Source organism: Mesoplodon mirus, assembly GCF_964341445.2.
Source record: "Mesoplodon mirus genome assembly, chromosome: 18".
Lineage (NCBI taxonomy): Eukaryota > Metazoa > Chordata > Mammalia > Artiodactyla > Ziphiidae > Mesoplodon > Mesoplodon mirus.
This window is the reverse complement of record NC_138994.1, coordinates 25291198-25317077: the sequence shown is the minus strand read 5'-3', so window position 1 is coordinate 25317077 and position 25880 is coordinate 25291198. Positions and strand designations below refer to the sequence as shown.

The 25880-nt window shown below is 45.6% G+C and overlaps 1 protein-coding gene and 1 long non-coding RNA gene across 2 annotated transcripts; one reads left to right on the top strand and one right to left on the bottom strand.

Moving 5' to 3' along the window:
- Positions 1–209: 209 nt before the first annotated feature.
- Positions 210–3395, top strand: LOC309793824. The gene is made up of 3 exons (XR_014291950.1): positions 210–281; positions 827–901; positions 3304–3395. It is a non-coding gene; the product is annotated as an uncharacterized lncRNA (long non-coding RNA).
- A 17997-nt stretch (positions 3396–21392) lies between these two features.
- Positions 21393–24732, bottom strand: LOC309793823 (forkhead box protein J1-like; the record flags this gene model as incomplete). The annotated part of the gene is made up of 2 exons (XM_082604604.1): positions 21393–22547; positions 24235–24732. 2 exons carry the CDS (start codon positions 24730–24732, stop codon positions 21780–21782), a joined length of 1266 nt encoding a protein of 421 aa, XP_082460730.1. The 3' UTR covers positions 21393–21779.
- Between the last annotated feature and the right edge of the window lie 1148 nt (positions 24733–25880).

Genomic DNA, 25880 nt, shown 5'->3' with positions numbered 1-25880 from the left:
TGTTTGTTTGTTTCTCTTCTCCACTTTATCATCTAGAGACCTGGGTAGCTCCCAGTGAAAGAGTGTTTTACAGATTCTAAGGGTGATTTATAGGTAAAGACAGAAAATGATTTTTTTAACCTTCAAGTTCCATACCCAAAAAAATGAATATAAACTTTCATGGAAGTAATTGAAAATGCAGATAATTTTAATTCCATTCCATTTTTCAGAATTCTCAATCGTAATCCTTTGCCAACAGTTGAAGGTTCTTGTCTTTTTAAAGTGCCAGCATTAAACTATTTGTAAGTATTGTAACAGTTTCATGGCACATGAGATAATTTCTGCTCCTTTTGACTTTCGTCAAAAATTGAGTACTTTGGCTAAACAGTCATAATTTAGATTTTAACTGGGTTATTGAAAATAAGAGTTATTGGCAAAGAAAAGGATTAAGAAAGAATATATATGGGTAAGAGAGCCAGCAGAGGATGAGAAGAGTGTTGAAGAACACATATAGATATGGAACATGAAGATGCATATAGGAATAGTATTTATCCAAGAAAGCAAAAAGGAATAAGGGGTACATTATTTTTTTAAAAAAGAGTGATCAAAAGAGGTAGATGCAATTGAAAATGAGAAGTGAGGCTAACAGAAAATGATTGTACTGTTCAGCACCAAGGTCATTAATTTGATGATGCAAATTTAAATTTCTTCAAAAAGAGCTCTTTAGAATTATCATCTATGGCAAGTAAGAAGCCAAAGTTGAAGTAATCACATGTTAAGTATCTTTTTCAGTTTAGAAATTTTGTCTTTGGGTTTTATATCATGCATGTTTGGGCTTCTCCTTCAGAGACATGGGAACAGCACAAGTGTCACTTACAGCAATTGAAAGCATCCTCATGATGACCCTTGAATTGGAAACACTGTAAGTTGATTTTTCTTACATTGATTTTCACTCAATTGTATTTTTAGGTTTGTTTGATTATCTTCTTAAGTCAGGTTTATTTATGTATAATTTTCATTTAACAAACTTCACTCTTTTTAAATATACAGTGTGATGTGTTTTGACAAACGTATAGTTCTGTAGCCACCACCACATTTGAGGTAAAGAAAACTTCTGCACTCCCAAAAGACCCCCCATGTCCCTCTGTAGTCAATCCATCCTCCTGTCACTACCAGCCCCTGGCAACCACCAATCTGATTTTTGTCCGTATAATGTTGCCTTTTCCAGAATATTTGATAAGTGAAATCATGTGGTATGTAGCTTTTTGTTTTTGGCTTCTTTCACTTAGCCAGTCTCTTTGGAGATTCATCTGTTTTGTTGCACCTGTCAGTAGCTCATTCCTTTTGAGCGCTGAGCAGTATTCTAGTTGTGTGGATACGCAGTCATCGTTTGATGAACATTTGAGTTTCTTCTAGTTTTTTGGCTATTATGAACAAAGCCTCTGAAAACCCTCACATGTGTGTGTGAACATATGTCTTGTGTGAGCATATGTTTTCATTTCTTTGGGGTAAAATACCTCAGGGTGGGATTGCTTCATCATATGCTAAGTGCCTATTGAACTTTTTAAGAAACTGCTGAACTGTTTTCTAAAGTGCCTGTGCCATGTTGCTTTCCCATAAGCAGTCTATGAGAGTTGCAGATGCTCTACATCTTCACCTGATCCTTATATTTGTTTTTTAAAAACATTTTAGCCTTTCTAGTAGGTGTGTAGTTGAATCTCGTGGTTTTTGCCACATTTTGCATTTCTGTAATAGCTGATGATGTTGAGTGTCTATTCATGTGCAAATATCTTTTTAAATGAAGTGTCTCTTCAAATCCATTTTGAATTGGATATTTGTATTGAGATTTAAGAGTGCTTTATATAAAAAGCAATGGAAAAAGTCCTTGCTCTCAGATATGTGTTTAGTAAATATCTTCTCCCAGATTGTGACTTACCTTCATTATATTAAAGTGTCTCTGAAAACTAGAAGTGTTAAATTCTTTTTGATGAACTCTAATTTAGCAATTTTTCTTAATTTTTCATATTTATTTAATTTATTTATTTGGTTGTGCTGGGTCTTAGTTGCGGCAGATGGGCCCCTTAGTTGCGGCTCATGGGCTTCTTAGATCTGGCATGCGAACTCATAGTTGAGGCATGCATGTGGGACCTAGTTCCCTGACCAGGGGTCGAACCCGGGCCCCCAGAATTGGGAACTCGAAGTCTCAACCACCAGGGAAGTCCCTTAGCAATTTTTCTTAGATGGTTTCTGCTTTTTTGTGTCTTAATCTAAGAAATCTTTCTCTGAGACCCCACTGTCTAACCCCAAAGCACAAAGATTTTCTCCTACATTTTCTTCCAGATGTTGTATAGCTACATTTAGGTCTATGATTCATTTTGAGTTAATTTTCATATATGTTGTGAGGGAAGGGTCAAGTTTTATTTTTTTGCGGTTTAAAAAACTATTTCTGTAGGACCCTATTGTGACAGTTTATTACACAACTTACGGCACCTTAAATTGTGCTATCCCCCCTCCCATATGGCAAGCTAATAGAAACTTTCTGTTACACCAAGGCTAGTTGAGGGGATTGCGTGAGATTAGTATGTAGAAACGGCCCTGCCTTTAGCAGTCTGTTCCAACCATCTTTGTCAGGTCACCTGACAAATGACTCTCTTCACCGTGCCGTCACGCATTGGTCACCGCTCTAGCCTCATCTTCCTCAGCGTCCCACAGCATCTGCCACAATTGCGATCCCTCTCTTGTCAGCTACATGCCCTCCTCTCTGGATATTAAAAATTATTTCCCTGTTTAACGACAATACTGTTAATACACAGTATTGAAGAAATTAAATTCTTACACAATAATATTACCTAATAAAGTGTTGCTATTCAAATTTCCCCAATTGTCTCTCTTATATAATATCATTTCTTTTAACAGCTTTTTGAGGTACAATTGACATGCAGTAATCTGTGTTCACACACTCACATACATACACAGCATGAGGACATCACGAAAATCAAAATGTCCATCACCTCAGAAAGTTTCTTAATGTCTCTTTGTAATCCTTCCCATCGTTCCTTGCACTTCCCAATCGCCATGCAACCATTGATCTGCTTTCTGTTTGCATTTTCTAGAATTTTATATAAATGGAATCATACAGTGTATACTTTTTTCTAACTGGCTTCTAACTCAGCATAATTATTTTAATTTTCATCCATATTGTTGTATATATCAGTAATTCATTTCTGTTTATTGCTGAATAGCATTCCTTTATATGGATGTACCACCATTTATGTATTGACCATGGATGGGCATTTGAGTTGTTTCAGTCTTTGTCTATTACAGATAAAGTTGCTATGAATATTTGTGTACAAGTCTTGTATGGATGTTTACTTCCATTTCTCCTGGGTAAATGCCTGCCTGTAGAATGGCTGCATCATTGGTAAGTGTATGTTTAAGTTTTTTAAAAATACCTATTTTCCATAGTGGTTTGATCATTTTACATCTCTACCAGCAGTGTATGCGAGCTGCATTTTCTTCACGTTGTGGCCAACATTTCCTATGCTCAGTATTTTTAATTTTAGATAGTTTAATAGGTGTGTAGTTGTATCTCACTGTAGCATCCCTAATGATTAATCATATCAAACATCTTTTCATATGCTTATTTTCCATCTGTATATCTTTGAATCTTTTATTTATATTTTTCTGGAGTTCTGAGAGTTCTTTATATATTCTGGAAATTAGTCCTTTATCCAATAGGTAAGTTGCTAGGTATTTTCTCCCATTCTGTGACTCATCTTTTCGTTCTCTCAGGAGTGTCTTTTGCAGGGCAGAAATTCTTAATTTCGATGGTGTCTAATTTATCTGTTTTTTTCTTTTATGCATTATGCTTTTGGTGTTGTATCTAAGAAATCTTGCCGAACTCAAGGTCATAAAATTTTTCACCTGTTTTGTTCTAGATGTTTTATAGTTTTATGTTTTACATTTAGATCTTTGAACCAATTTGAGTTCATTTCTGTATATGGTTTAGATGGAAGTTCCTTTTTTTTTCCTTTTTGCACCTGGATATTCAGTTGTTCCAGCATCATTTGTTGAAAAGACTATCATTTCTCCACTGAAATGCCTTTGAACCTGAAAGTCAGTTCTCCCCCTCTCTCTACTTCAGAACTTTGTATTCTGTTCCTTTGGTCTTTTTGTCTCTCTTTACACTACTATCACAATGTCTTGAAGGTGTAGCTTCATAATCCTTGAAATCAGTTACTGTTAGTTCTTCAACTTTGTTCTTTCTCAAAGTTGTTTTAGTGATTCTAAATTTTATTTCCATATGAATTTTAGAATTAGCTTGTCAATGTCTATAGAAAAGCCTACTGGGGTTTTGATGTATAAATCGATTTGGGGAGAATTGATGTCTCAACAATATTGAATCTTCTGATCCATGAATACTTTATATCTCTCCATTTAGTTAGGTCTTTCTTAATTTCCCCCGGCAATATTTTACAGTTTTCAGTGTGCAAGTCTTTTGTCAGATTAATTCTAAGTATTTTATATGTTTGATTCTTTTATAAGTAGCATTTTAAAACTTTGATCTCTGATTGTTTGTTGAGACAAATTCATCTTTTTGTATGTGGATCTTGTACCCTGCAAACTTGATAAACTCACTTATTAGTTCCAGTAGCATTTTCGTAGCTTCTATCAGGTTTTCTACATAATCATGTTATCTGCAAATAAAGATAGTTTTACTTCTTCCTTTGCATTCTGAATATCTCTTTTCTTTTTGTTGCCCTATTGCACTGGCTAGAACCTTCAGTGCAATGTCAAATAGAAGCAATGAGAGCAGATATCCTTGCCTTGTTCCTGATCCTGGTGAGAAAGTACTTTGTCCTTCACCATTAAGTATGATGTTAGGTTTTTTGTAGAAGTCATTTATCAAGTTGAGGAAGTCTCCTTCCATTCCTAGTCTACTGAGGGCTGTTTTTTTCTTTAATCAGGAATGTGTGTTAGATGTTTTCATTCTTTTCCTGCATCTATTGCAATGATTATATGCTTTTTCCCTTCTTTTCTTAATTTGTTTATTTATTTTTGGTTGAATTGGGTCTTCATTGTTGTATGTATCCAGTATTCTTAATCTTTTATGTAGATCCATATTCCAATCTGGTGTCATTTTCCTTCTGCTTAAAAATACTTCTTTTAACATTTCTTATTGTGAAAGTCTACTAGCAATGAATTCTTTCAGCTTCTGTATGTCTGAGATAGTCTTTATTTTGCTTTTGTTTTGACAGATCTGGGTATAAAATTCTAGCTTGATAGAATTCACTTCACTACTTTAAAGATGTTATTCCACTGAGTTCTCGTTTACGATTTTTCAAGCAAGAATTCTGCTGTCATTGTTATCTTTGTTCCTCTGTACGTAGTGTATAATTTTTTCCTCTGGCTCCTTTTAAATTCTTCTCTTTATTGCTGGTTTAGAGCAATTCGATTATTTTCTGTGCCTTGGTGTAGTTTTGTCCGTGTTTCTTCTGCTTAAAGTTCATTGATCTTCTTGACTTTGTGGGTTTATAGTGTTTACCAAGTTGGAAAAATTTTGGCTATTATTTCTTCAAATTTTTATATTTCTCCTCTCCTTCATGGACTCTAAGTACACATGTATTAGGCCACTTGAAGTTGTTGCACAAGTCACTGAGGCTCTATTCATTTTGTTGTTGTTTTGTTACTCCTTTTGTTTCATTTTGGATAGTTTCTGTTGCTGCCTTAATGTTCACTGACCTTCTGCCGTGTCTAATTAGCCTTTAACCTCCTGCAATATCTTTTTCATTTAGACATTGTTTTTAATCTCTAGAAGCTCAATTTAGGTCTGTTTTACATTTTGCATGCCTGTACTTAACATTTTCAGGGTTTAGTCTGGGTGTTTTAACATATGAAATACAGTTATAATAACTTTTCTTCATGTATAATAACTTTTTAAAAGTTCTTTCCTGCCCATTCTAACATCTGTATCGATTATGGGTTATTGTTGATTGATTGCCTTTTCTCCTCAGTATGGGTCATATTTTCCTACTTCTTTCCATGCTTGGCAATTTTTCATATGATCCCAGATATTGTGAGTTTTAGTTTATTGTGTGTTATGTATATTTTTATTCCTGTAAAATGCCTGCGCTTTGTTTTGGGTGAAATTAGGTTACTCAAAACAATTTTATTCTTTTAGGTCTAGCTTTTAAGGTTCGTTGGGTAGGAGTCCAAGTAGCCTTTAGTCTGGAGCTCATCATTTGCAACTACTGAGACAAGTCCTTTCTGAGTATCATGAGGTTTTCCAGTCTGACTTGTAGGAACAGGTACTATTCCTACAACCCTGTGTGATATCCAGTTGTTCTTCTTATTAATCCTTTCATGTGGTTCTTTTCCTGGCATCAAGTTATTCCTCACACAAATGTACTGACCCATACTTTGTTGAATTCTCAAGAGCTCCCTCTGCATATCTCCAGAGTTCTTTGTCTGTGCACTTCTTTTCTCTCTGATACTCTGCTTTGTGAACTCTAGTTACCTTGGTTTTCCCAGACTCTTCTCTCCATTTCGTCTGTCAGGGAGCCCACTAGTCTCTGTCTGGACTTCTCTTCCCTGTTCCATGACGTGGATACTCTCTCAGAGAAGTAAGGGCAATTATAGGGATCACTTCATTTATTTCCCATCTCCTCGGGAATCACTGAAATGTATTGCCTGAGGTTCCGTTTCTTGAAGACTTTTGTTTCATTATGTTCCATCTGATTTTTTCCTTGTTTCAGGTGGGAGGTTAAGTTGGCCCTTGTACTTCATCTTGGCCAGAAGCCAATAACATTCTTTAAGTCTGTTTTGTTTTGATACAGGGTCCAATTAAAGATGAGGCATTGCATGTCATGTCTGTGTTTCCGTTAACCTAGAATTTTTCCCTACTATCTTTTTTTGGTCTTTTATGACATTGGCTTTTTTGAAGAGTCTAAGCCAGTTGTCTTGTAAATTGCCCCACAATCTGTATTTGTCTGTTTCCTCATTAGATTCGAAGTAAACATTTTGGGGAAGAATACTATATAGGTGATGTATTCTTCATACTTCATCACTTGAGGTGGCCCAGTGCTAAGTTTGATCACTTTATTAAGGTGGTCTATTCCATATCTCTCCATTGTAAAGTTATTTTTCCCCTTGGTAATTGATAAATAATATGTGGGGTGATCCTTGGGATCAGTGAAGATCCTACTTTCAAACAACTCTTCACCCAACTGTGCATCAATGATAATCCTTGTCTGAATCGATTATTACATTGATAGTTGCAAAATAACACTTTCCTAATTCTATCCTTCCTTTTGCATTTATTAGCTGACATTATTCTATAAAGAAGAGCTCCCCCACTTTTCATTTGGAGTATCATTATGAACCCATGTGCTTTTTTTTCAATTAACTATGTTATACCTTATTATAATGATAATGTTATTCTTTGGAATGTTCCTTTTGTCCAGATTTGGTCAATGCGATCTCTGTTATTGTTTAGCCACATGATGCTTTTTTATTACTAGAATAATTTCTAATATATTACTCCTCACAAATAGGAACTGAGAAAGTGACTCCAGAATGTGCGGTCTTATTCATACTCTTCTTAGAAGTCTGCCTTCTTCGGGTGTACTCTCAACCCAAAGTGAGGCTTTCGGGTTGGAAGGAGATACTTCTGAATTAAACTGCAGTTCAATGTCACCCAATTCTAATCCCTATTCCCTTTTTTCTAGGCATATCATACCTCCTGCCATCCTAATCCTTCTGTTGGGCACTTCTCTCCTCCTCGATATTTATTTCCAACAGTCAAGGGCAGCAATTGGCCAACCGGCCCCTATCCAGTTCTATAGTCCATATGCCCCAAGAACTCCTTTTTGCACTGGTCTGTGGTGGCCTTGGCCTACCCCTTCTACCTACTCAGGTAACTCTTTTACCACGAATTTAATGACCTGTGTTTCCATTTATAGGATCTTACCCAGCCGGAGGGCCTGCTGCCTCTGCCAATTTAAAAATACTATTGAGGTCGTCTGTGAGACAGTCAAGCTGCGTTGTGACAGTGAACGCCTGAGGGACGTCACACGTTGTGGTGAGTCTCAATTGCGGGATAATACATTTTTAATTTTTAATTTAATTTTTTATTTTTAATCAAGGATGATACATTTTAAAACTAATGATGTAATTACATTATTTTAATACATTCATTCAGAGTTCCAGCTCCCTAAATTTCTAAGAATTACCCCCTTGCTAAAAATCAGATTCTTGGTTACATTATTAAGCTAAGAATAGCTCAGTTACATTATTAGCTTCATAATGTAACTGATCTGCATATATAAAGGAACCAGAGAAAGGAATGGAAGGGGGAAGGGAATTCACATTAATGGCCACATATCCTATGCTGCCCTCTGTGCAAATGAGAACTTATTCACATAGTACATCACAGTTTGTAAACTGATTTTATATACATTAGGTCTCAAGTACCCTTTGTCTTATAAGACAGGTGTAAATATATTTTTGTTTATTTTGTTTGTTTCTGCAATTTTATAAAGAGTACAAGTGATGCTGTTTTAGGTCCTATCTGGAGCCTGAGAGTTTCTGGTTCCATAAGCAGAAGCTGCTACCAAGCCCTTCTAATGCATGGGAGAGCTAGTTATTTCTTTGACTGTCCAGCTCTGAACTTGCTCTGAATCGCAAGTTTTTCTATCCACAAAACACTCAGGGGCTTTCAACTATTTTTCTATATATTAGATTTATGGGCACTAACTTGATGACTTCCAAAATGTGCTTTCATGCCCAGGTAGCTTGAATACAGGTCTCTTTCAGTGATCTAGAACACATCATAAATGATAACACTTTGCCACTTATATAAAGACAATATTGCTGATTTTTCAACACAGTTTTTTTTTTTCCTTTGGCCACCAAGCTGGTGGGATCTTAGTTCCCCCACCAGGGATTGAACCCGTGCCACAGCAGGGAAAGAGCCGGGTCCTAACCACTAGACCACCTGTGAACTCCCCCAAACATTTTTTTTTACTAATTATATTACTCCCTTCTCCCCCAGAAGTGGGCAGAAAAGGCATTTTTACTCTCCTTTTACCGGTGAGGAAAAACAAGATCAGAGGTGTTAAGTGCTATGACCCTAGGGCCCCGATCTCCTGTCCCCAGTTTGGGGCTCTCTGCTAGCCTCTGCTCCTCCTTTCTCATGACCCTTCCCTCCTCCTTTGACCCTCACCAAAAATACTTTTAATCCTTTTGGGAGACAAGCCCAGCTACACAATGGTACACATTACCTTCACACAGTCAGAAGATTTGGATGGTTCCCCAAGTAGAGCTGGAAACATTAGAAGTAAAATGAATTGAAAGCAAAGTAGCCATCCGACAGAAGTTGCTTTTTCCCGTCTACATTTTAGGGCCTCAAGTATTATTCCATTGATTTGTTGAACATTCCACATGGGCATACAATCTGGCAAATCTCTTAACTTATACCCGAGATCCCTGCCCAAATTTTAGCAAAGAGCCAGGGCGGACATAGTGTTTTTTTCTGTATAGAGCCTTCTGTTATGGGGACTGGGATATATAGAAGCAGGGACTAAGCAAAGGACTCAGTGGGTAGTTGGAGAAGGACATGTCCAGATGACGACCTGTTAGCGGCGGTGGTTGTCGTGGAGATCTGTGATAGCAGCAAGAACACAAGCACACTGAAGAGGTGGAGAGAGGAAGCCTCACACTCCTGTGCCTCTGAGGCAGGACAGGATGGGGTATATGAATGTGAGGAGTCACAGTAGATCTGCAGAGAGTCCAGCTGATTAGGGGAATATTTGTCTTCCAGCCTTGGCTTTTCTTGAGTACTGGCCCCTGGGCACCAGTGGAGTAATCCTGAATATAGTTCCTATATTTCACGCTACAGAATTTTCTGAGTAGATAGCCCCTTTTTCAAGAGAGACCTTTTTCACATTTTGTTGTTGCCAGTCATAGGCTTAAGTGTGGGTTTCTTTTTCTCCTAAGTGGCACTCAAACTTTGACTGATTCCTCATTTCTTTGGCTGTGGACTGACAAAAGGCTGTCCCATCAGTCTTCAGTGATGAAAAACAGTCCCTTCTTTTTTGACAGATGAAGAAACATCTATAGAGAATGCAGGAGGATCGTTGATGAAGGTGTTACAAGCCCAGAAGAAGAACAACAGCACCGAGCTGACTATTGAGTCAGAGAGGATGTCCTCACCTAACAGTGCTGTCATCTTGTCAGGCTTCATGAATGAGCAGCTGGACTTTAATAATAAAAGTGATATTATCAGTACACTAAATTACATACTGCCGGGCTTCCCTGGTGGCGCAGTGGTTGAGAATCTGCCTGCCGATGCAGGGGACACGGGTTCGTGCCCTGGTCTGGGAAGATCCCACATGCCACGGAGCGGCTGGACCCGTGAGCCATGGCCGCTGAGCCTGCGTGTCTGGAGCCTGTGCTCCACAACGGGAGAGGCCCCAACAGTGAGAGGCCCACATACCGCAAAAATAAATAAATAAATAAATAAATAAATAAATCAAATAAAATAAATAAATTACATACTGCGTTATATCTCAGAGGGAAATCTAGGAGATGTGGAATCAACATTATTACCATTCATTTAACTACTTTTTTCAAATACACAAGATGGAGATATGCCGCTGGGCCTTTTGAAAAACGATACAAGGAGCCCTTCTGTTAAATCTGTACCCAACAATTCAACTAATAAAAACAAATTGAGGGAACTCCATTTTGTGGAAAATTTGTTAGATGCAGAAACTCAAGAAAAAATTGATGAGGTTAAAAAGGAAGGAAAAACCTGCCACGCATACGCATTCCAACCTTTTAAGTGCCATGTTTACACGCTACATCTTTCAAAAGAAATTAGAAACTGCCCAACCACAGAAAGACAGCCTAGCAAAGATTGAGAGTACAGAGGAAAAGCTGCTGAGAGTGAACAAGGTCCTCAAGGGGCATACAGAAAATGCACCTCAAAGCAGTGGGAGATGAGAGCGTCAGGAGGAAACAGGATGCCCAGCCATCTGTGGCGAACACTGCCAAAGAATGAAAGCTCAGGAGGCCATCCCCAAGAAAGCTGAAACAGCTTCTCATGGTGCAGAGGCCCAGGAAGCTGGTGGGAAAGTCCTCCAATGCAGAGTCTTCATTCCTAAAGGAACACAAGGCCGCAGGCTCCTCTTTCCTGAAACCATACTTCAAGGGCAGGCCTTGTGCCTCCATCCCGCCAAAATCCCCATCTGAGGTTAAAAGCAAATCAAAAGACTTATCCAATGCTATTCATGTTTTCGAAGATGCAAAGGCAAGAGTTAGAAATATTAAGGAGTTTGAATTAATCTCACATTCTGGAAAAAAAATACATCTTCCATAAAATTAGGTCTCATCGGGTCCACAGAAAACCCAAAGTTAAAAGGAGTCGAGGGGCTTCCCTGATGGCACAGTGGTTGGGAGTCCGCCTGCCGATGCAGGAGACACGGGTTCGTGTCCGGGTCCGGGAAGATCCCACATGCCGTGGAGCGGCTGGTCCCGTGAGCCATGGCCGCTGAGCCTGTGCGTCCAGAGCCTGTGCTCCGCAACGGGAGAGGCCACACCGGTGAGAGGCCTGTGTACTGCAAAAAAAAAAAAAGGGAGTCGAAAGTTCAGAAAGAAAAGTTCACTTGATAGAATGATGCTTGCAAGCCCTCTGTTCTCTGTCGTGAGGAGTCTCATAAATTCCCCTCCACGAGAGGCTGTTTCATCTTCAGGAGAAGTGACTTCTCAGGAAAATCCTTTTCCAGAATTATTTTCTCTTTCAGACCCTTCTGCAGAAAACACTATTTCAGAAAACAATACTGCACAAAATGTTTCTGAAGCAATTATTTCTACAGGAAACGCTACTCTGCCAGGAGGAACCGGCCCTGGAAACACTAGCCATAGGAACGTCTCCACTGCACATTCTACTGTTGCTGCAGACAACAGTATGCCAGCTGTTCAACACACCAACAAAACACAATGGGAGCACCACAACACGGTCACTGAATTATCCTCTAAGCCCACAGGCTTCACTTTCCCAGGGCTCGCATCCCCGGGTGATCAACTTGAAACTCAGCTAAACCAGCAGCTCTGGTCCCTCATCCCCAACACTGACGTGCAAAGGCTCATTTCTCATGTTATCCAGACTTTGAAAATAGACTGCTCGGACACCCACGTGCAGCTGGCCTGTGCCAACCTCATCTCTAGAACAGGCCTCCTGATGAAGCTTCTCAGCAAGCAGCAAGAAGTAAATGTGTCCAAAGCGGAATGGGATATGGACCAGTGGAAAGCTGACAACTATATCAGTGAGAGCACAGAAGCCCAGAGTGAGCAGAAAGAGCAGGAGTCAAGTGAGGTGAGGATAACCCCTGACACATGGGACTTGGACTTTTACTCAGTTTAGGACATGCCATTAACGTGCCCAAGCGGGAATACCACGGGCTCCTAGTCAGTATCTTATCTTCAGCCATGAAACGGGCTAAGACAGTGATCTCCAACTTTGCTCATTGAGAGAGTGTGTCACTATTCCTAGGGTAGACGCGAAAAGGACATAACACAAGATAAATAAATTGTAGATAAATTGTAGAAGAAAATGCTAATGATAAGACTAATAACATTCAATTTGGCTTGTTCTTATAGAAGCTACTCGCCTGGAAGGATTGGGTTTCATAGTAGTTTAAGAAGAGTTAGCTATCGTTTAGAATAGGATTAAGAATCGTAAGTTTTCATCCCTTCTATCTCCTTGTTTTTAAAAATTGTGATATATTTCTTTAGCTCACAAAAGAAGTTCCAGGTTATGACTATAACAACAAACTCATCTTGGCAGTATCTGTACCTGTAGTAGTGACGATTTGTGTTAGAATTCTCTGTCTCGTTGAGGTAAGGACAATAATTAATTCAGATTCAGAACCCAGAAACTGAGAATCAAATCCACCTTTCCTCCTGCTACTACTTGATTCTTCCCTTTAGCCATGAGGACTGACATACACTTTGTTCTTTTAATGAAAAGTATATTCCCAGGATGTTTTTGTGTGTGTTTTTTTTTTTTTTTTTGGCTGCGTTGGGTCTTCATTGCGGTGCGTGGACTTCTTACTGAGGTGGCGCCTCTTGTTGTGGAGTACGGGCTGTAGATGCACGGGCTCAGGAGTTGTGGCACACTGACTTAGTTGCTCCGCAGCATGTGGGACCTCCCCAGGCCAGGGATCGAACCTGTGTGCCCTGTGCTGGCAGGCGGATCCTTAACCTTTGCACCACCAGGGAAGTCCCCACAGGATTTTTAAAAGGAACTTCACTCCCAGGAGATCCCTATGGAATTGGATCCATGATAACAAGCTATTGGACTATTTTGACAAGTGAAGTTTATAAGAAGGCCAGAGGTGACATGATAGTAAATTTTCTTCAACTCAAAAAAGTATGCTGATTTGATGTACTCACCAGTCACTCTCATTCTACTGTTGATTTCTTTCCTTCTTGGCTGAAGTGATGAGAGATATAGGATCTCCATACTCAAGGAGCTATCAGTCACCCTGGGAGGGCTAAAAGGACATGCCTAAAAGACAAAAGTGTGATCTCGTCAATTCCTCAGGTTTACTTAGCAGCTTTCTTCTCCGGTGTATTAGGAATTGTGTAGATAGGTTCCATTAAAACACTGCAAGTAAACTCTTGCAGCAGGCTACCCTCAAATATTTATAGTAGCCTATTCCTGGAGCTAGCCTGTTTACCTTTTGTTCAGTTACATAGTGGTTGATTACTTTTCCCAGCAGGCAGTTGCTAACATTAAAAGAGTGATTTTAATAGGCTGACAGTCTTGATTCTACCCTACCACTCCACATTACTTTAGTTATCTTTTCTCCTGTGATGGCAGCCCTCCATTCCAGCCAAAGCAGCTCCTCACTATACGCTAGTTACACCATAGCCATTCCTACTTTTGTCTGTGCCTTTGTCCATCGAAAATTCCTTTATTTTGCTTTGCCTGTGGAACTCCTATGAATCTCTGAAAACCCAACTCAAGTTCAGATATTTTTCTCTGTAAAGCCTTTCCTGAATACTCCAGCCCTCCTGATCCTAGTCCTGTGAGGTTTGTCACCATTTCTTAGGGGCCATAGCAAAGCAGTCCCCTTCCCCTCAGAACTCACAAAAGTGGTAAGCAGTTTTTTGAAAGGCAGCCCCCCAAGAGAGAACCACCAAGGTTAGCCCATCATGGAGCTGAGCAGAGATGTGTAAGGACCAATGGCTTCCTGGCCTATCACACTTGAATCAAACCTGACATGATGTACTAACTTCTAAAGAGAAATGTGTCTATCTGCAGGAGGGTTGGTCACTAGTGAAAGCATAGAAAAGGTGAGGAGAGACCAACATGGGCAGTGCCCATCCTCACATTGCCCAAGAGTAGAGATGGCACCTTAGGCAGCATAACTGAGGAGTCAGGCCCACTAGCCAGGCTGCCTGTTGAGGAGATGGATGGATCCAGTTACCTCAGGCCTTCCCATTAAGTTCTGGATTCAGCTGATTCCTTTTCTAATTCTGATCCCACCAAGTAGCCTTCGATTCTGTGATTGTGCTTTAGTGTGCCACGGAGGCCTGTCCCCACAGAAGGTAATTCTCTGATTGTGTAGACACAGATGCCCCGTGTGTAGAACAGATGTATTTCTCATTGTCAAGTAATAATTTGGCATTCTGATGTTTGATCAATCCTGTGATATTGCTAAAGTGAGACTGCCACAACAGGAAGACGTGAGTTCTCTCTTGGTGAGGAAGAGTATGATTTCTGAGCCTAGGAGGCTGGGGACTAGCTTGCTAGTCATTGGCCATTGCCCAGACTGTACCCTCTACATCTCAGGTGGCATATGGCCTTTGGCATTTTTAGAATTTCTGTAGAGTCCCCTTTTTATTGTTTTTAACTTCTTGCATTTGTTTTGTTTTGTTTTGTTTGGGCCTGTGTGATCTTAGTTCCCCAAGCAGGGATTGGACCTGTACCCTCGGCAGTGAAAGCGAGGAGTCCTAACCTTTATTTCCTCTCCCCACTTATACGATAAGCTTTTGGAGCACAGGGGCCATGCAGTGTTCTTCCTATGGTAGACAATAATGGTGTTCAACGGAAGAGAGATGAGGCGTTATGTCAATTCCACAGTGAGGAATAATTCAACCGAATATTTATTTGAAGTAGGATAGAGTCCAGCAATAGACCCCTGTGTTCTTAAGACTTTTGAAATGTCATGTTTTAATATTGCAATCAGTGGAAGAAAATGAATAAATGGTGATAGAATAGCTGCCTAACTATTTGGGGGGTAAATAGCAGATCCCCATGTTTCATGTTAAATAAACATATATCCATAAATGTGAAAAAAGACCACATAAAGGTATTAGAAGAAAATAAAAGCAATATTTCTATAATCTTCTGGTGGGAAAGAGCCTTCAGAGCCTGATGCCACAAGCAGAGCCTTTGATATATTCCACCATCTTGTCTGTGACACCAGCTTAGCACTGATTCATGCCAAGCGTAAGATGAAGAGTTTTCCATATATTGTCTGATTTAAAGCCCACAGTCCTGTGAGGATGATATTACTATCCCTCCCTCATAGATGAAGGAGATCGGTGTAAGGCCCCAGCGGCCAAACCGAAAGCAGAAGGCAGTTTCACCCGACTGCAAAGCTGGTGCTCCCTCCTCCACTCTTTTGTCTTGTCTCCTTAGAGACAAAAACACTGGAAATATTCGAAACACTGAAATTCAATGAAAGCCAGTATTTCTTTACCATAAAGAGTTTTTGTTTGTTTGTTTCGAAGTGGTGGGGTTTGGCCATGCTGTGCAGCTTGCAGGATCTTAGTCCCTTGACAAGGGATTGAACCTCGGGCCACAGCAGTGAAAGAGCCACGCCCTAACCAGTGGACCACCAGGGAACTCCCAAGGGTTTTATAAGTCAACAAGAAGAAGACAAACAGTCCAGGGGAAAAGGGGGCAAGGGCTGTGAAGAGTAGGAGGTGTGTTGACAGTCTGCCACCATATCTGCCTGTCGTCTCCTCATGGCTCCTGTGGGGTGGGTTTTGTTAGCCAGGCCTTTGTCACCTCGTGACGTAAAAATCATCTCTAATATTTTCTTCAAGTACTTTTATAATCTGTCCAGAATTTGTTGTATTTGTTTGTTCGTGTGGTTGAGGTAGGGGATCTAACTTTTTCCCCCTATCTGAAGATCTGATTCTTTTCAAATCTTTCACTGAATGGTTTATTCTTTCTTCCCTGGTCTAATATGCTATCTTCATCTGGATGCTGTTCTGTGATCCAGTTATCTTGTCCTGTACCAGTACTAATATCACACTGCTTAATTCCAGTTGCTCTATAACATATTTTATATCTGGTAGGGCAAGGTCCTACTCTTTGACCTTCTTTGGCATACATTTCATAACTATTCTCACATATATTCTCTACCAAATGTCAGCTGGCCAGGTTTATTTAAAAATTATTTTGGTAATAAAATGGATTGCATTGAATTTTTAGTTTCATTTGAAGAGAATTGACCTCTTTACAACATTCTAGGAGGATGGTATCTCATGCCATGTAAGTACTTCTTAATGTGCTTCAAAAAAGGTTTAATATTTTCATCACATAGGTCTTACAAATTTGTGGCTAAATTTATTCCTAGGTGTTTTATGCATTTTTATTGATATAGTAAATGGGATGTTTCTTCTGTTTTTTAGTTAGTTAGTTGTGTTATATGGGAAAGCTATTGAGGCTAATATGTTGATCTCTTGATTTTGTATGGAGCCATCTTACTCATGTTACTTCCAATAAAATTTCAGTTGAATCTTTTGGTCTTTTTGGGTCCCTTGTTTCATATGCAGATATGTTTGTCTCTTCTTTCCAATACTTCGTTTTTCTTATCGTACTGATTAAGACCTCCTCCACAATGCTCAATAGTAGCAGTAATGATTGGGCATCCTACTCTTGTTCCTGACTTTAAAACAATGCTTAGGTTTCTGCCAGATACTTTTATTTTCTTTTCCTACTTCTAAGAGTTTTTATTAGGAATTATCTGTTGAACGTTATCTAAAACAGTCAATAAAATATATCGCCAGCTGCATGCAAGACCCTAAGTTAGGTACTGTAGAAGAGTCAAAGGATTCTTAAACAGGGTAGAATTCCTTTCCTTGAAAGAGTTATCATCTTACTGGATAGATCAGATTTAAAGTAAAAACGAATGAATAAGGATTTGGAAATAGTTGTAATGGATAATCATGATCCTGTTTTCTTTCAAAACAGATTTCTTCTCATAGAATTGCAAAAGAGGAAGATAGAAAAAGAAGCAGAAGGTAAATATTGGTCTTTGAAAGCAGAATTTTACAACTAGAGGAGAACTTAGAACTCATCTATTTCAGTTTCCTCACCAAAGGCAGGAAGAACGCTTAATTACCCTAATGGTTTACCCTAGTTTATTTATCAGCAGAATTAGCTCCCCAGCCCAAGCTGAGTTAGAACAGGACTGGCACACATTCATCTGCTCTCACTAGTCCTTTAAGGAAAGAGGGTGGACGGGGAGAGGTTTTGGTTGTACCTGTTCCTGCTGGGCTGATGCCTGGCTCCCAGGCATCAGGCCAGGCCAGAGGCCTTCTAGGAGGCTCGGGGGTAGGGAGGGCCACATGGTTGGGGATTTAGGGGCTGGCCTCACTCAAAGCTGACGAAAGGTAGAACATATGAGTCCCTTCTGGAAAGTGGCAAGAAAACTTCCCTTCTCATCGTACTGTTTTTCAGGCCCCTACTCTCTCTTCCCTTTATCCAAACCTCATAGAATTTTAACCGGGAGAAACTTTAGACACTAGTTTGTCTCTTCCTTTTGTAATAAGGAACTGGAGAAAGAGAAAGGGAAACTATCTTGCCCCATGGTCATACTGCTAGTGATTACCAAGAAGAAGATGGTCCCTTTCCACTGAGGACTTCTCCACTGATCACACACTGTGCTTGGGCTGTGAGCTACGTTTTATGTCACAGTCGAGTAGACACATACTATATGGACATAAGTAGTTTCTGAAACAAACTTATTGTGCACTGTGATTTTTTTCTCTTCTATTTGTATTCGAAAAGAGTATTTTGTGCTTCCCTGCTGGTCATGGCCTTTAAACGGATTCCACAATTCACTGACACCTGAGTGACAGCCTGCAGAGTGAAAGTCAGAGAGCTATAGATGACTTTGCTCGTTGGGTTCAGGTGTTTACTTGGTGTGATTCAACTTATAGGATAGAGCAGCCAGGAAAATAAAATCACCTTCTCCCCACACACACCCCCCAGCAAATGCTGCATGTGCGACTAAGTCCGAAGCGGACTGGTGTGAAGCGCGTCTAAGGGAGTAACAAGTTTCTGCCCAGTGCCGTTGTGCAGTGTTTCCACTGCACGAGGGCAGTTGGCCAAGGGCAAAGAAAGGTGAACGGGGCTGAAAATCCTGCCTATGCTCCATGCTAAGCCACATACAAATGTCTCTCCAGAGACACTTGGGGTCCATTTTGGACAGACACAGAGAACTTCTGGAAGGCCAGCATGCATGCAATGATTTTCATGATCCCGGGTCTGTGGTGATTTTGCTCATTGTGATTATGGACTGAGGTCCCCATTTAGTCCTAATGAAAGCAGAGATAGCACATTGTGAGAGAGATGAAAAGTGACATGTAACACTAACTGTGTGTGTTTTCCTCCAAGGGGCTTTTTTTTATTTCTGCTGCGTAAGAGAAGCTCAGGGGAAAGTGAGAGTCAGGTAGATGTGAGGAGGATAAAGTTCTGTGGCCAGAGAAAGCAGGGGAGATGCAGAATTAATATTTCCCTTTCTGTGTTCTAGGAGGGCTTTTTCGGGAGAAGGCGGCCACTTTGGCTTAGGGATATGTGTAGGCCTCTCAGCGCCACACGCAAGGAACACATGGCCCAAAAGCTACATGACAGGGAGTCTTCTGATGAGGATGAGATATTTCTGCATCCCAGCAGGAGGCCCAAACTCGTCATCCAGAGCTCACTGAGGAGGCTGAATCTTTACCTCATCAAGAGGCCCCTGCTCAGCATCAACAGACTCCTGAGGACGTTGAATCCTTTTCACCCCAGGCAGAGGCCCAGGCTCAGCATGCAGAGCCCACTGAAGAGGTAGAACCACCTCCACTTCCGCAGGAGGCTCCATCTCAGCCTTCAGAGGCCCCTGAGGAACTAGAAACTTCAAGTCCTCAAGAGGCCCTTGCCCGGCCTTTGGAGACACTTAAGGAGGTTGTAGTTCGACTAGAAGCACATCATGGGGTAAATGAAGCTCAGCAGTCACACTTGTACAATGGCACTGTTAAATCTCTGGATCGGGCACTTCCCATAAATCCACAGGTCACTAAAGAGGTTGAACCTTCTCCAGTCCAGGAGGAGACCCCTTGTCAGCCTCCAGAGCGCCCTGAGGAGATTGAACCTTCTCTACTCCATCAAGAGGCCCCAACTCAGGCTCCAGAGAGCCCCGAGGAGGTTGAACCTTCTCCCGTCCAGCAGGAGGCCCCATCCCAGCCTCCAGAGCACCCTGAGGAGATTGATCCTTCTCTAGTCCATCAAGAGGCCCCAACTCAGGCTCCAGAGAGCCCCGAGGAGGTTGGACCTTCTCCAGTCCAGCAGGAGGCCCCATCTCAGCCTCCAGAGCACCCTGAGGAGATTGATCCTTCTCTACTCCATCAAGAGGCCCCAACTGAGGCTCCAGATTTCCCTACTGAGTATGTACTTCAAATTCCAGTGACTGATGAGGTAGCATCTCTACCTGGCGTTCAGCGTCACGCTCCTTCAAACTTGCCCAGTGTTAACATTCCAACCTCTGGATTTGGAATTTACCATCAATCCAGAGGCCACTACGGAAGCTGAGTTTCCTGCAGCTCAGCAGGAGGCCCTGGCTCCACCTCTTGAGCATCCTGAGGAGACAGAATCTTCTACAACCCAACAAGAGACCACAGCTAGGCGTCCAGAGCCTCCTGGAGAGGATGAGCCTTCAAGGGAGCAGTAGCAGCCAGCTCAGCCTTCTGAGCCTCCTGGGGAAGTTGAACCTTCTCCAACCCAGCAGGAGCGCACAGGTCAGCCTCCAGAGCCTCTTGTGGAAGCTGAGCCTTCTCCAAGTGAAGAGGAACAACTGACTCAGCATTCTGAACCTACAGAGCCTCCTGAGGAGGTGAAAGCAGCAACCCAGCAGGAGACCCCAGCTCAGCTTTCAGAGTCTTTTGGAGAAGCTGAAACTTCTGCAACCCAGGAGGAAGCCTCAGCTCCGTCTCTAGAGCTTCCTAATGAGGCATAATCTTCTCCAACCCAGCAGGAGATCCCAGCTGTGTCTCCTCCGGAGATAGGACCTTCTGCAACCCTGCAGGAGCAACCAGCTCAGCCTCCAGAGCCTTCTTCAGGGGAGGTGGAACCTTCTCCAACTCAACAGGAACAGCCAGCTCAACCTCCAGAGCATCATGAAATGACAGTTTCTCCTCCAAGTCACCCTCATGCTCAGCATTCAAAGTTATCCAGTGTCGCTGTCAAACCTGCAGATGTGGAACTTACCATCACAGAAGAACCCACTCCAGAGGTGGGACCTTCTCCAAATCAGCACAAGCCTTCAGCTCAGCCCTCAGTGCCCCTTACTAATGCAGAATTTTCTACAACCCAGCATGAGGCCCGCACGCTGCCTTCCCAGCCATCTGAGGAGGTTGAACCTTTGCCAGTTCAACAGGAGGCTCCAGCCCAAACTCCAGAAGCCGGTTCACATAATAAACCTTCAGTAAAAGAGGAGACCCCAGCTCAGTATCCAGAGCATCCTGGAGAAGAAGTTATACCTGCCACAAGCCAGCAGGAGACCCCAGATCAGCTTTCAGAGTCTTTTGCAGAAGCTGAAACTTCTGCAACCATGGAGGAAGCCTCAGGTGGAGCAAGACACTCCACCGCAGGAGTGCAAGCAAGGGCATGGGGCCATCCCCCCTTCCTGGTCCCAGTGGTTCTAGCAAGCACTGCGTCCCTCCCAGTTAAGCCTCAGCTCTAGCTACACTCACTACATTAGTCTGTCTGTCCCCTTTCCCTCTGCAGCTTGGCTGCCGCAGCCCCTAAACCCCAGATCCCCAACTCCCCGCTGCTCTCAGCCTCAAGTTGGGCTCAAAGATTAGGGACACATACCCTCTGCCCCAACTCTAGGGATGAAGAGAAGAGATCCCAGAGGCCTTAGAAAATCTCCTGGCTCCACCCGGGACCCTGGCCTCGTTCTGTCTCCTCTCTCTTCCCCCCTCCGCCTAGCTCTGCCTCACAGACTGCTGGCCACAGCCCCAGGAAAGCTCTGCTGGGAGAGGCCTCTTGGGTGTTCATTTGCAGTCACCTAATCAGCATTGGTTGTACCTGGGAACTTGCTCTGGATAGAGACCTGGGGAGGAGAGCAGGAGAGAGAGAAGCTTGGAAGCTAAGGTGTTCTGGGGCGGGCCCTGTACTGATGTTTCCAGCTTGGCCAGGGCCCCTCCAAGCCGCAGCTCTCATAGTGCAGGGCCGTTAGCGTGTCTCTGGGGCAGGGAAGAAGTGGATCAGTGAAACACTGTGTGTATGGGGGGCTGGGGAGCGGAGGCAGCAATTTGGGTCCTGGGCCCCAATTCTCAGCCTGCTGGACTAGAATCTGAGGATGGCCTGGGCTGGGGGCCGTGTGGCCTGGTGGGGTGAGCTGGCCCAGCCCCTGCCTGGGCGGTAGGGTGTCCATGGGCCTGCACTGGCGGGGAGGGGGGCAGTCTGGGCCCAGACTTCGGTGCTGTCTGGAGGTGGGGCAGGGCCTGGCTTCTTACAAGAAGGCGCCCAGGCTGGCCCAGTCATGCAGGTCAGAGGCCAGTGTGGCATCCCCGGCCTCAAAGAGGGGCTCGGGGGGCAGGGAGCTACGGGTGCTCTCGTCCCAGGGGTGCTCCAGGAAGGATGTGGCCAGGAAGGTCTCATCAAAGTCCAGGCTGTCGGTAGCCTGCTCCGCTGGAGGCCCCCAGGTAACAGGGCAGTCGATGTGGTGGCCATGGATGGTGAGGTCCACGTCCCCGTGTGAGGCAGGGCTCAGCGGCGGGATCAGCTCCGAGGTCTCCAGCGTGCCCAGCTCCCCGTCCAGCGTGCCAGCGTCCAAGATGGCCTCCCAGTCAAAGTTGCCCTTGAGGGGTTCCAGCTCACCCTGCTCCTCCTGGGTCAGCAGCAGGGGGCTGGAGGGCCGCGGGACCTTGGCCTCCTGCTTGGGCAGCGGCTGTTGACGCTTACGCCCCAGCCTGCCCTCGCCTGCACCCCAGCCCGCCTCCCCAGTGGCCTCCTCGAACTCCCGCAGCAGCTGCTGGGCCTCGGTGCTCACGGTCAGTGGCCCGGCCCATGGGGTGGCGCTGGGCTCTGGCGCGGCCTGGCGGGCAAAGGCCGGGTGGATGTGGACTGGGGGCAGCCGCCGCTTCTTCAAGGCCCCACTCAGCAACCGCTCGGCGTACTGGGGGTCGATGCGCCAGAAGCCCCCCTTGCCTGGCTCGTCCTTCTCCCGAGGCACCTTGATGAAGCCCTTCTTCAGGGACAGGTTGTGGCGGATGGAGTTCTGGACACAGGGAGGTAGGAGAGAAGGAAGACAGCTGGGAGAGTGGTTGGGGTCAGTGATGGGGGGCTCCTAGCGCCACTGCCAGTCCCACCACCACCTTCTCTCCGATGGGGGCAGGGGAGACAGAGGCGCTGCTCCGAGCGGGAGGCTCTGGGACACCAGCCACGGGGCACCAGGAGCTGGGAGTGCTGTCGGGGGCTTTTGTTCCCTTTGGCCAGGATATCTGCCTGCTCAGTCATCCGAGCCCTGAGCCGCAGGTTGGCTCTCAGTGCCAGCCTGTCCTGCCCTCCCTCCCTTACCCCGCTGCTTGCGGCCTCTGGTCAAAGGCCTTGGCTCCCCCAGGTCCTGGACGGCCATCTCCCTCTGCCTGGGCCTGGCTGGCCTTCTCTGTTTGTGAAATGAGTGAGTGGGTGTGAGGGTGTGTGCGTGTGGCGGGGGATGAAGTGTGGGAGGATCTGATGACTTTCCTTGTTTCTAGAGCCGGCTGCTGGCCTGGGCCCTCACCCACCATGTCCCCCTCCTCCCACCCCAGGCTCTGAGGCCTCAGTTGATTATTACCCAGCCAAGAGCATAGCGCTCATTCCTGGGGCCTCTCAGGCTTGGGGTAGGGTGGGGGGTGGTGGAGGGTCTCTGCTTTCTCACCAAGGTTACAAATGGTACCTGCCCCAGGGTCAGGGCCCAAGCAAACGTGGAATAGCTGTGATCACAGGAACTGTGATCCTGTGACCTGTGCCACAGGGAAGGATCTGTGCATCCTCAGGGTCTCTGTCCCCAAGTAGCCCCTGATCCTGATGGTCGAAGAGGCTCAGGGCAGTGTGTGCTCAGCCTGAATCACCATCCTTCCTTGTTCATGCCTGGGTGCACAGTCCAAACCACGCTGGGGCACAGGGGTCTGGGGCCTGGTGGGTGGGGCCGGCAGGTGAGTAGTGCCCCCTGGCAAGACTGGGAGGTTTACATGGTGGTCTGGGCCCCTTGGCTGCTCTGTGCCAGGTTCCGGAGACTTGGAACATGAAGCCAGTGTGGGAGGAAAGAGCCCCTGTGGAAAGCACGTGGCTGAGGTAATTGTCCCCCCAGGGAGGTTGATGAGAAGAGGGGGAGGAGTGTAGGCAGGAAACTAGGGAGGGCTTGGGGTGGGGGCTGGCACAGCAGCTTTTGGAAGGCCCCGTAGCCCTTCCACTGGGACACAGATGGCCTTCACACCCTGCAGCACGCCCCTCTCCCCTCCCACAGCCCCTCCAGCCAACTGAAAGCAGGCGGGATGCAGAGTCTGGCAAGAACGATGCTCTGCCTCCAGTCAGGCCCTGACAAACTGACCTTGAGGAGGGTAGTGTCGAGGAATTCCAGGACTTGGGACAAAAATGTGTCCCTCAGTCCATCAACCTACCCTGGGGGGCTGTGTCCACGCATAGTTCAGCCCTGGTTTTTGGGCTGAGCCTGCTGGATGAGTGAGAAGTTCTTTCCCCTTGAACCTCTATGTCGGCACCCCTGCAGCCCTCTGAACATCCTCCCTCCTCCGTCTCTGAAGTCAAAGGGGCAGCAGTCCAAGCACTGGGCTCCCTTGAGGTCCTTCCTGGACGGCCTTCCTCTCTCGGGGCCCTGGCCGTACCGCGCCTACTTGGCCTGCGGATCTGGGATGTGAGTCCAGTCCGCGAGGGCATGGGGAGGGAGGGAGGGAGTGCCTCCCTACCTGCCAGGTGGGATCAGCGTGGCGGAAGTAACAGAAGTTGTCCGTGATCCACTTGTAGATGGCCGACAGGGTGATCTTGGTGGCCTTGCTGGCCTGCATGGCCATGCAGATGAGCGTGGCATACGAGTAGGGCGGCTTCACGTGCGGGTTGGTGGCGTAGTCCACGTCGTCGGGAGGCGAGGCCTGCAGCCCCGAGGGGGCGCTCCGTGGCGTGCAGGAGGACGTGGGCTTGCCGGGTGTGTGCGGCTGCCCCAGGCAGGCGGGGTCCGCCGCCAGGGGAGACCCCGGCTCGGCCGAGCCTGCCAGCTCGTGGGAGCCGTGGGGGTCGGTGTCCCCCGAAGGCAGGGCGGGGAGCTCGGCGTTGAGAATGGAGACTTCCTGCAGCCACTGCAGGCTGGTCAGGCTGTCATTCAGGGCGTTGGACTCCTCCAGGCCGCCTTCCGGTCCGGCCTCCTCCGCTGCCCCTGCTCCCGAGACGCGTAGCCAGCTCTCCGCCATATCTGCGGGGACTCTCCGAGGGCGCTGTCAACATCCACGAGCCGAGCCGAGGGTGGCCGCCGAGCTCTCCGGCCCGCTGACTCCTGCGGCTTCAGTTACGCAGCCTCCCGGAAGCGGGCTTCCATCCCGCGATCCGGGGGTAGCCTCCTCCAAACGGAATGTGGTGCCTGCGGGGACCAGAGCGGGAACTGAGCCCTCTTTCCCCACCCCCGAGGGGAGAGTGTGGGCGAGGGGGGAGGCTCTTACTAAAATCCTTCCTGCAGCTGGGGAGGATCTTTTACTGCCGAGGTCTGGGAAACAGAAGGTGTGCCCGGGGCTCCGACCCACACGGGGTTCGCCTCGCTCTTTTCCTCTTGGATCTTTTAGAGGAGACTTAATTAGCCCAACGAGGGAATAGTGTAGGGGCATGCGAGGCCACCCCTTTCTCCCTCAAAGCGGGGAATTAACCCCCCTCTCTCCGTCCACAACCAATGGAAATGGGGCGAGAGAGTCCAGGAGGGCAGTACGACGGGTCGGGGGGCGGGGGAGGTCGTCTGATCTTTGAAAAGGGATATTAGGATGGGGCTCAAGGGGAAGGAAGGAAACAATACAGAGAGTTATAAGGGGGCGGGAAGTGAGTGTCCCCCAAACGCCTCTGATGTCAGTCCCCGGGCCCACCACTTCCGTCGGGGACGGATGGGAGAGCGGGCTGGTACTGACGCCCTCCCTTCCCACGGCCGGCAGCCCTCCCCGTCCCTTACCTGGCTCAGAGCGCAGCCCGGGCCAAAGGAAGCTTCTCAAAGAAATTCCTCCCACCGCCCACCCTCACCGCGGCTCTCTGCTCCCAGCTCCAGGGCCCAGCCAGCAATCCTCGTCGCCACTCACGCCCGCCGGCGCCTCTCTGAAAGCCAGCGGCTGGGGACCGGCACTCAGTAGCCGCTCGCAAGGCGTCTCCTGCTGCCGTGGCGACGCCCCGCCCATATAAACAGCTTCCGCTTCTGCCATTAGCCAGGGCATCTCCAAAGAGACCGCGGGCTCTTAACGGCTCTCTCACGCGGTAACTCTCTTCCAGCTCCCTCCTGCCGCCCTCTCCCGCGCGCGACCCAGCCCCCTACCCGCCACCGCGTCCCGGCTCCGCGCATTCCCGCCCGAGGGCCCCGCGCAGGGCT